The sequence below is a fragment of the Cebus imitator genome, unplaced genomic scaffold, assembly GCF_001604975.1.
Source record: "Cebus imitator isolate Cc_AM_T3 unplaced genomic scaffold, Cebus_imitator-1.0 Scaffold169, whole genome shotgun sequence".
NCBI lineage: Eukaryota > Metazoa > Chordata > Mammalia > Primates > Cebidae > Cebus > Cebus imitator.
Genome location: NW_016107484.1, coordinates 1,200,943 through 1,211,403, shown reverse-complemented (window position 1 = coordinate 1,211,403; position 10,461 = coordinate 1,200,943). Strand labels below are relative to the sequence as shown.

Here is a 10,461-nt window from a genome sequence, read left to right as displayed (position 1 = left end):
CTTGTTACCCAGGCTGGAGTGCAATGGCGTGATCTTGGCTCACCGCAACCTCCACCTCCTGGGTTCAGGCAATTCTCCTGCCTCAGCCTCCCGAGTAACTGGGACTACAGGCACGTACTACCATGCCCAGCTAATGTTTTGTATTTTTAGTAGAGACGGGGTTTCACCATGTTGACCAGGATGGTCTTGATCTCTTGACCTCGTGATCCACCCACCTCGGCCTCCCAAAGTGCTGGGATTACAGGCTTGAGCCACCGCGCCCAGCCAAAAAAACCTTTAAATGTGGAATAATGTACTACTTACACTGGATGCTCACAGACTTGGCCATAATTAGTTCTTGCTTAATTTTTAAATTCTTTGCAAGCGTTCTTGTCTCTTCAGTTTCTTCTGATAAATTTTCTGATTTCACACATTAACATTTATAGTGATGATCAGGAGAAACAGTCCAAGAAGAAACCTCGCCTCTTCTGTGACATTTGTGACTGCTTTGATCTCCATGACACAGAGGACTGTCCTACCCAGGCACAGATGTCAGAGGACCCTCCCCATTCCACACACCATGGCAGTCGGAGTGAGGAACGGCCATACTGTGAAATCTGTGAGATGTTTGGACACTGGGCCACCAACTGCAATGATGATGAGACCTTCTGATGAAGCCTCAAGTGGAGAACTGGGCTTTCTCAGATGCACTCGCATTGACACAACGTAACACCAGCATTGTGTGTGCAGACTTCGGGAGAACTCATCTTATTTTTTACCCCATCAACAAATCTAGGAAAATATTTTGATCTTCAACAAATTGCCCTTTAGTCTCCCCTTATGAGTTAGAATAATAAATATTTAGTAGGTGAAATTTCACCTCAGATTTTGTTTTCTTGGTATTTAAGTTTGAAGACATTGCACCAGATGCCATTACATTTATTGTCCCTAGACCTCATAGGAAAATCCCTACCCTTACGATACCTTATTTAAGTAACTTTAAATTATGCCGTTACTTTTCATATTTGCACTAAAATATTTCCAGGCTGCATTTGTATATTTAGATTTTTTTGGTTAAGCTTTGACACTGGAATGAGTTGAAAAAATGTGCCAATTTGCATTTTCATCTACTCATTTAAAGTATTTTATTCTTATTCAAAGAAATATCTGAGCTCTTTGCACTACCTGTTATCAGTAGTGCCTTTATTTCAGGCTTGATAATACTTCGGTGTGATTATAAAATCATGAAGCAGGTAAAGAGAGGGAAAACCCCCAAACTGCTGTGGGGACATTTTATAATCTATATGCTGCACCCACTTACTCTACTGTGGTGTTTGGTTCATTAGTTTTGCATAATTTCGGCTTCTATATATTATATGTATATATTTTTTAAAAATCTCTATTTTGGGAAAAAACATACACAATGTGTCTTTCTTTTCGGATATTTACCTTTATGAAAAAGGAAACACTTAAAATGATCATTAGGACATAACAGACTAGGCCAGAAATAACATCACGTGGTTTTGCAACTATTTTCATTTGTTTTCCTTTTATTTCTTTACTATATTTAAATAACTGGAGGAATTTTCTCCAATTTTTTTTTTCTTTCTCTAGCAGGTATCCCCAGCAGTCAGTTAACAATAGCCACTATAAAACGCCTAAATTAACCAATCTACAATCTTCCTTTACAAGTTTTTTTTCTGCTTTTAGATGAATGTACGATGAGAAATTCAACATTAATAATTTTGGATTTTCTTATCACAAAATAGAAAATGAAGGACCTCAAAGCACCAGAACAGTTTATCAACCAGTTTGAATCTATTTATCTTCATTTGAATGTCTTCTAGAATATGTAAGAAGTAATAAAATGTATCTTCCATGCTACATGTACAATAAGAACTTCTATAATTGTATATATGCCTTTGATGTATTTTCCCCTCAAGATTATCAACTGTGTGTTTGACAGTGAATATTAAATCTGTTATGAGTTGAAATTTTTGATTATAAATGTAATACAAATTGTTTCACAAACAGAAAACATGTAAAGCAGTATTAAAATCTGGCCAAACAAGTGTTCTGTATCTACTTTAATAAATGCTTATTCTTTTTTGTTTTGTTGGTTTTATTTTGTTTTAGACAGGGTCTCTGTCATTGAGGCTGGAATACAGTGGCACAAACATAGGTTGCTGCAGCCTCCAACTCCTTGGCTCAAGCAGTCCTCTCACCTCAGCCTCCAAAGTAGCTACGACTACAGACAAGTGCCAACACACCTGGCTAATTTTTTAATTTTTTGTATAGAGTGAGTCTCCCTATGTTGCCAGAGCTGGTTTTGAACTCCTGAGCTCAAGGCCGGGCGTAGTGGCTCATGCCTATAATCCAAGCACTTTGGAGGCCAAGGCGGGCGGATCACCTGAGGTCGGGAATTCAAGACCAGCCTGACCAACATGGTGAAACCCTGTCTTAAAAAGAAAAAAAAGAAAAAAATGAACTCCTGAGCTCAAGTGATCCTCCCACCTCAGCCTCCCAAAGTGTTCAGAGTACAGGTGTGAGCTGCCATACCCAGCCAATAAATGGTTATTCTTTTTTGCTAGTGGTAGTAAATTGATATTATTCTCAGGTCTGTCAAATGAGCAAGCCCTATACATCCATACAGCAATTTCTACTGCAGTCTTGTTACTAAACGACTTTTAAGAAATTAGTGGCTGGGCATCAGTGGCTCATTCCTGTAATCCCAACACTTTGTAAGGCTGAGGTGGGAGGATCACATGAGCCCAGGAGTTAGTTTAAGACTAATCCAGGCAATATGAGATCTCATCTCTCCAAAAAAAAAAAAAAAAATAGCCAAGGATGGTGACACAAATCTGTAGTCCCAGCTACTGAGGAAGTTGAGGCAGGAGAATTGCTTGAGCCCAGGAGATGGAGGCTGCAGTGAGCAATGATTGTGCCACTGCACTCCTAGGCAACAGAGTAAGACACAGTCTCTTAAAAATTTTTGTGGTATGTCTTTCTGTTCTTCTTAAAGTGTTTCGTGAGATATTTAGCATAATGTATCTATGGTTATCCATTACTATATCACGCTGCATTACCTGACAAAAAAATAAATGTGTCACCATTGGTGCTAACTGTCTATTCATCCATGAAGTCTTAGAAACTGAAAAGTCAATATGACATTTACAAAAATTATTACTGAACCAACCGAGTGCTAGGCCTTTGAACATGCTTTTCTTGTTTTGAGGCAAGGTCTCACTGTCACTCAGGTTGGAGTGCGGTTGTACAATCTCGGCTCACTGCAACCTCTGCCTCCAGTGCTCAAGTGATCCTTCCACCTCACCCTACTGAATGGCTGGGACCACAGGCGCATGCCACCACGCCTGGCTAATTTTATTGTTTTATTTTCTTTGAAACAGAGTTTCACTCTGTCGCCAGGGTGGAGTGCAGTGGTGCCATCTTGGTTCACTCCAACCTCTGCCTCGCAGGTTCAAGCAATTCTCCTGCCTCAGCCTCCCAAGTAGCTAAGACTACGGGCGTGTGCCACCACACCCAGCTAATTTTTGTATTTTTAGTAGAGATGGGGTTTCACCATGTTGGCCAGATTAGTCTCGAACTCTGACCTTAGGTGATCTGTCCACCTCAGCTTCCCAAAGTGCTGGGATTACAGGCATATGCCGCTGTACTAGCTAATTTTTGTATATTTGGTAGAGACGGGGTTTTGCTTCGTTGACCAGGCTCAAACTCCTGAGTTCAAGCGATCTGCCCATGATGGCCTCCCAAAGTGCTGGGATTACAGGCGTGAGCCACCATACCTCACCTAACATCCATTTCATGAATACAGATTCCCTCACAGGTAGGTATTTCCAAAGCAGTTACTTCTTGAATATTACTTCTAGGCCAGGTGCGGTGGCTCATGCCTGTAATCCCAGCACTTTGGGAGACCGAGGCGGGTGGATCATGAGGTCAAGCGATCGAGACCATCCTGGCCAACATGGTGAAACTCTGTCTCTACTAAAAATACAGAAAAATTAGCTGGGCGTGGTGGCACGTGCCTGTGGTCCCGGCTACTTGGGAGGCTGAGGTGGAAGAATCGCTCGAACCCAGGAGGCAGAGGTTGCAGTGAGCCGAGATTGCACCACTGCACTCCAGCCTGGCGACAGAGCAAGACTCTGTCTAAAAAAAAAAGAATATTACTTCTACCTAAATAATATGCTAATACACAGTAGTTCTCAACTTTGGTACTGACCTTAGGTGACTAAAAGACTCTAAACAAGTCTGCAGTATTTGTAGGGGAACTATAGTAGTTCAGCAATGTCTCTCCTGGTCTATAAAAGCACCTGCTGTTACTTAACCATTTTCTAGCATCCTGCTTCTGCTTAGGGATAGTTTATCATCCTCTTAGGTTCTACACTCATGCATGTTTGAGATTTCACTAACCTGGGGCATTTCACTTCTTACAGTAAGTTATACCCTCATTTAACAGCTCATAACATGACCTGCTGAACACAACATTTATTCCCACAGGTGTTAAAATGATGCATTCTCTTGGCTATGAATCTGTAAATAGAAAAAAAAAAATGTATTATCAGCCAGGAGCAGTAGAGGTATCTGTAGTCCCAGTTACTCCGGAGGCTGAGGCCATATGATAGCTGGAACCCAAGAGTTTGAGCCCAGCCTGGGCAACATAGGAAAACCCCATCTCTAATTATTATTTTTTAAATTCTCAGTTGAGGCCGGAGAACCACCTTGAAAACCAGGTTGAGAACTAACGCATGGAAGCGTTTCCATGTGTGTTAAAGTGTTAAAATAGAAATGTCCTTGTTGGAATAAGATTGAGAACAGAAGTTCTGGTTGAGTGGCTGCTTTTCTGCACCATCCACAAATACCACTTTTTGCTTGTTCAGACTCTGTGGTAAGTGCTTCATAACGTAAAGTGTATAGAAGATTCTGAAGGAAGTTATGCATTCGAAGAAGAAAAATTTCATCTTTGACCAGATCCCCAAAGCCCATTTCCACCCCAAAGCATCTAAAAGCGTATGTCCTACTAATAGAAGCTTATTAAGCAATTAAGTTCCAGGCACCAGCTAAGCTTCTCACGTGGACTACGTGATGTAATTCATACCTTCTTTGATCCTCACTACAACTCACAGGTAACATGGAATTTTACTGAGGCAAGTGATGGGACCTGGATTTCAGAAGCAATACTATTTGTGTGAAATGCCACGTCGCTGTAAAAGTCTGTTAGGAAGGGATTACAAAAAAAGAGTCCACTCAAAATTCCCTCGATCCCTATATTCATACATTTTAGCTCACAAAACAGTCTCCATTAGTGCAAAGCTAAGAACCTTGTGACTACTATAATTTAAAAGATTTGAGCAGTGGGTGGCGGTGCGCACCTGTGGTCTCAGCTATTCCGGCGCCTGAGGTGGGAGGGTCACTTGAGCCAGAGAGGTGGAGGCTGCAGTGAGCTATGATTACGTCACTGCACTCCAGCCTTTCTCAAAAAAATGTCTTTTTCTATCCAAGTTTAGCCTTAAGATATCATTTTACAGCAAGCACCTTTGCTGAAAATAAAAATTCGCGATTTTTAAAAGAGACTAGAGAGTGTCCGTTTTTTTTTGATACGAAGTCTGCCCAGGCTGGTCTCGAACTCCCGGCCTCAAGCGATTACTCCTACCTCGGCTTCTTAAAGTGTTAGGGATTACAGGCGTGAGCCACCGCGCCCAGGCTGAGTCCACATCTTTAAAATCGCTTTTCAGCGCCAGACAACTCCTGGAGTGAGGCAGGGTCTGAAACGCGCCTTGAGTCTTAGCAGAAGTCTGAACAGCTACCGGGGTAGAAAAAGCGGTGGACACTAGGGCCACACGAGATAGAAGCCGAACCCGGCGATCCCAGTTTCCGGGTTGGCGTGCGCAGCCGCACAGGTCACGTGGACGCGTTGTCACGTGACTGCGTCCATGGCCCTCCCGTTGGAACCAGTGGACGTGGTGGACACTGTGGGGTAGGGGGTGTTGGGGCAAGATGGCGGCGCACCTATCTTACGGGCGAGTGAACCTGAACGTGCTGCGCGAGGCGGTGCGTCGCGAGCTTCGCGAGTTCCTGGACAAGTGCGCGGGAAGCAAGGTGAGGGGCGGGAGGCAGCAACACCGCCCTCGCCTCCCCTGGTCCGGCCTGCCTTAATCCGTTCTCTGACCGCCTGAGATCGCGGTGTACGAGGTCCCAGGGGTTTTCCAGGAGGCGAACCTCAAGGCCTTTCTACCCGCACCCCTGTGCAGGCGTTAACGATGAAGTGGGGGGGCCCTGGGCGAACAGCCTGGAGCCGGAGTGGCTTCCAGATTGTTTTGTGAGAGCAGAGTAAGCCACCGTGATATCCTGGCTCCTGATAAGCCGGTTTACGTCAGGTGCCTCTTCTGCTGCCTGCCGAGGCGCGGGACGGGTGGGCGGCCCAAGAATGTGGATGGTCAAGTGTCCATTCATTACAGGGATCATACGTGTCAGTACAAATCGTACGTTAGAAAGTCTCTTGAAACACCAACACCTTACAACCTGCTGTTCATGCCTGTTGGGAGAGAAGTTGTAATCATTTGGGCTTTTAAACCGGCCTCCTAAAATAGTATTACTTCTCTAGTAGCACCCTTTTCATAAGGGAGTCAGGAACTAGATAAGAGATTTTATAGAATTTTTTTTTTTTTGAGACAGAGTCTTGTTCTGTCCGCCAGGCGCCAGGCTGGAGTGCAGTGGCGGATTCTTGGCTCACTGCAACCTCCGCCTCCTGGGTTCAAGCAGTTCTCCTGCCTCAGCCTCCCTAGTAGCTGGGACTACAGGTGCACGCCACCACGCCCAGCTAATTTTTGTATTTTTTAGTAGAGACGGGATTTCACCACGTTGGCCAGGATGGCCTCGATCTCTTGACCTCCTGATCCGGCCACCTTGGCCTCCCAAAGTGCTGGGATTACAGGCGTGAGCCACCGGACCCGGCCAGGATTCCTTTTAAATGATACCACCTCTTCCTTATCCCCTTAGGGTTAATCAGTCACCCTAAGTAACTGACAGTACAACTGTGAAAGGTCCAACTGGGGAGCCTCATTTTTGGAGAGAGCAGAACCCCAAGAAGTAGAGAGGGTGCTAGCAGCCTTTGAGAGAAGAAAGCAGGCTAAATCATAGGGGTCCAGTTTCAGTTCAGCAAAGGATGCTGAAATCTGAATAAACTCATGGATTGTATCAATGTCAATATCCTGGTTGTAATATGCTACCCCTGGAGGAAACTGAGCAAAGAGTACAGGGGCTCGCTCTGTATTATTTCTTTTAACTAAATGTTAATGTACAATTATTTAAATAAATATTTCAATTTAAGAAAAAGAAATGATACTGGAGTTTAGTAGTAGAAATACTCATAGGGGCCCACAGCAATGACTCGGGGTGTCAAAAAGTTTTAGGTTGGAGTCCTTTCTCCCTTACACACCGTGTAGTTCAAGATCTCTATATGGCCTCGGAAAGTACTTAAACTTAATGAGCTTTCAAGAATTTTCTCTTTTGGCCTGGCATGGTGGAAGAGGAAGTGCAGTGTAATCACAGCACTTTGGGAGGCCATGGCAGGCAGATAGATCGCTTGAGCCCAGAGTTGGAAACCAGCCTGGGCAACACGGCAAAATCTCATCTCTACTAAAAAAAAAAATTAGCCTGGTGTGATGGCACACACTTGTAATCCCAGTTACTCTCACCTAAGCCTGGGAAATCGAGGCTGCAGTGAGCGGTGATTCTACCACTGCCCCTGTCTCAAAAAAAAAAAAAAAAAATCCTCTTTTGTCAAAATAAGATTTGTAATACCTATATCGTAGGTTTTAATTTTGTATAATTGACAATTTCCATATGACTTGATCTAATAATACCATAACACAGATATCCAGCCAACTAAAATTCCTTCTTTCTGTTCAGGACAGTGATTAACTTGTAACTTTCTTAGGACCAACAGTAGCATTGCTTTCCCTGGGTGCTGTTTTTCTTTAGATTAAGGATATGAATGTGTTCAGAGCTCATTTGTTTTTATTTGGTGCGCTCAGTGGCACACATCTGTAATCCCAGCACTTTGGAAGGCCGAGGTGTGCGGATCACCTGAGGTCAGGAGTTAGAGACCAGCCTGGCCAACACAGTGAAACCCCGTCTCTACTAAAAGTACAAAAATTGGCCAGACATGGTGCTGCATGCCTGTAATCCCAGCTACTCAGAAGGCTGAAATAGGAGAATCACTTGAACCCTGGAGGCAGAGGTTGCAACGTGCCAATATCACACCATTGCACCCTAGTCTGGGTGACAGAGCAAGATTCCATCTCAAAAACAAAACAACAACAAAAAACTCCAAAATGTTTAATTTCTTTTTTCTCCTTTATTATTATTTTTTAAATCTTATAACACAAGGAGTAAATTTTTTAATCCCCAGAGTTTGAAGCAAATAATCCTTCTATTTGTGATAGGCTATTTTCTATTGATGCTGTTGAAATTCCTGATATTAACTATAATAAGAGAATGTTTCTCCCTTCTTACAGGCAATAGTTTGGGATGAATACCTAACTGGACCCTTTGGCCTGATTGCGCAGTATTCACTATTGAAGGTAAATGAGCTATTTGGGTTTTGTTAGGGGAATAATAATTCTGTACTTCAGCAGTTATGATAGGATTTTATATTTCTTCCTTAATCATTGCTTTGCAAAGCTGTTTGGTCTTTATAAACACTGATACTAGTGCCCGATTAACATGTTATATTCATTGGCCAGTGGTTCTGTACTGATCCTAGCATTATATTATGTGACCATTACCTGATGTTTTTGAGAGTTCATTATGTAAGAGTCATTTGGATGCTGCTGCAATAACAGTGGCTTTAGGGCCGGGCGTGGTGGCTCACACCTGTAATCCCAGCACTTTGGGAGACCGAGGCAGGTGGATTGCTTAAGGTCAGGATTTCAAGACCAGCCTGGCCAACGTGATAAAACCCCGTCTCCACTCAAAATACAAAAATTAGCTGGGCATGGTGGTGGACGCCTGTAATCCCAGCTACTCTGGAGGCTGAGGCAGGAGAATCACTGGAACCCGGGAGGTGGAGGTTGCAGTGAGCCTGCACTCCAGCCAGGGCAACCGAGTGAGACTCCCTCTCAAAAAAACAAAACAAACTAGTTTCTAAGGATTATGTCTGCGAGTCAGGATTCCCGATCCAGAGACAATGGCCCTGATGGGATGGAGCCCGAAGGCGTCATCGAGAGTAACTGGAATGAGATTGTTGACAGCTTTGATGACATGAACCTCTCGGAGTCCCTTCTCCATGGCATCTATGCCTATGGTTTTGAGAAGCCTTCTGCCAACCAGCAGCGAGCCATTCTACCTTGTATCAAGGGTTATGACGTGATCGCTCAAGCCCAATCTGGGACTGGGAAAACAGCCACATTTGCCATATCGATTCTGCAGCAGATTGAATTAGATCTAAAGGCCACCCAGGCCTTGGTCCTAGCACCCACTCGAGAATTGGCTCAGCAGATACAGAAGGTGGCCATGGCACTAGGAGACTACATGGGTGCCTCCTGTCACGCCTGTATTGGGGGCACCAGTGTTCGTGCTGAGGTGCAGAAACTGCAGATGGAAGCTCCCCACATCATCGTGGGAACCCCTGGCCGTGTGTCTGATATGCTTAACCGGGTATACCTGTCTCCCAAATACATCAAAATGTTTGTACTGGACGAAGCTGATGAAATGTTAAGCCGTGGATTCAAGGACCAGATCTATGACATATTCCAAAAGCTCAACAGCAACACCCAGGTAGCTTTACTGTCAGCTACAATGCCTTCTGATGTGCTTGAGGTGACCAAGAAGTTCATGAGGGACCCATTCAGATTCTTGTCAAGAAGGAAGAACTGACCTTGGAGTGTATCCACCAATTCTACATCAATGTGGAACGAGAGGAATGGAAGCTGGACACATGGTGTGACTTGTATGAAACCCTGACCATCACCCAGGCAGTCATCTTCATCAACACCCGAAGGAAGGTGGACTGGCTCACTGAGAAGATGCATGCTCGAGATTTCACTGTCTCTGCCATGCATGGAGATATGGACCAAAAGGAACGAGATGTGATCATGAGGGAGTTTCGATCTGGCTCTAGCAGAGTTTTGATTACCACAGACCTGCTGGCCAGAGGCATCAATGTGCAGCAGATTTCTTTAGTCATCACCTATGACCTTCCCACCAACAGGGAAAACTATATCCACAGAATTGGTCGAGGTGGACGGTTTGGCCGTAAGGGTGTGGCTATTAACATGGTGACAGAAGAAGACAAATGGACTCTTTGAGACATAGAGACCTTCTACAACACCTCCATTGAGGAAATGCCCCTCAATGTTGCTAACCTCAACTGAGGGGCTGTCCTGCCACCTAGCCCCAGCCTGAGTTCAGTCTTGGGGGGCTGAGGAGTAGCAGGAGGGGGGAGGGAAGGGAGCCAAGGGATGG

At 44.3% G+C, this 10,461-nt stretch overlaps 3 protein-coding genes across 24 annotated transcripts in view; all 3 read left to right on the top strand.

The window, feature by feature from the left end:
• CLIP1 (CAP-Gly domain containing linker protein 1) overlaps window positions 1-2,090 on the top strand; it is a 141,335-nt gene extending 139,245 nt beyond the window's left edge. For 16 of the 22 annotated variants that reach the window (XM_037744215.1, XM_037744214.1, XM_037744218.1 and 13 more), the window contains one exon: window positions 426-2,090. In XM_037744215.1, coding sequence (XP_037600143.1) covers window positions 426-651 — 226 coding nt within the window. In that variant the 3' untranslated portion in view covers window positions 652-2,090. The remainder of the gene's footprint in view (window positions 1-425) is intronic. The other 6 variants (XM_017544323.2, XM_037744219.1, XM_037744211.1 and 3 more) reach the window with 2 other exon arrangements.
• A 3,814-nt stretch (window positions 2,091-5,904) lies between these two features.
• Window positions 5,905-10,461, top strand: part of VPS33A (VPS33A core subunit of CORVET and HOPS complexes) — a 30,837-nt gene continuing 26,280 nt past the window's right edge. Inside the window, exons 1-4 of the mRNA XM_017544309.2 lie at window positions 5,905-6,093; window positions 8,514-8,596; window positions 9,180-9,774; window positions 9,864-10,251. Coding sequence (XP_017399798.2) covers window positions 5,992-6,093; window positions 8,514-8,596; window positions 9,180-9,774; window positions 9,864-10,251 — 1,168 coding nt within the window. The 5' untranslated portion in view covers window positions 5,905-5,991. The remainder of the gene's footprint in view (window positions 6,094-8,513; window positions 8,597-9,179; window positions 9,775-9,863; window positions 10,252-10,461) is intronic.
• Window positions 9,125-10,385, top strand: LOC108315159 (eukaryotic initiation factor 4A-I-like). Its single transcript, XM_037744201.1, is given in 2 exon segments — window positions 9,125-9,841; window positions 9,844-10,385. Coding segments are annotated over 2 exon segments (1,218 nt in total). The 5' UTR covers window positions 9,125-9,150; the 3' UTR covers window positions 10,371-10,385.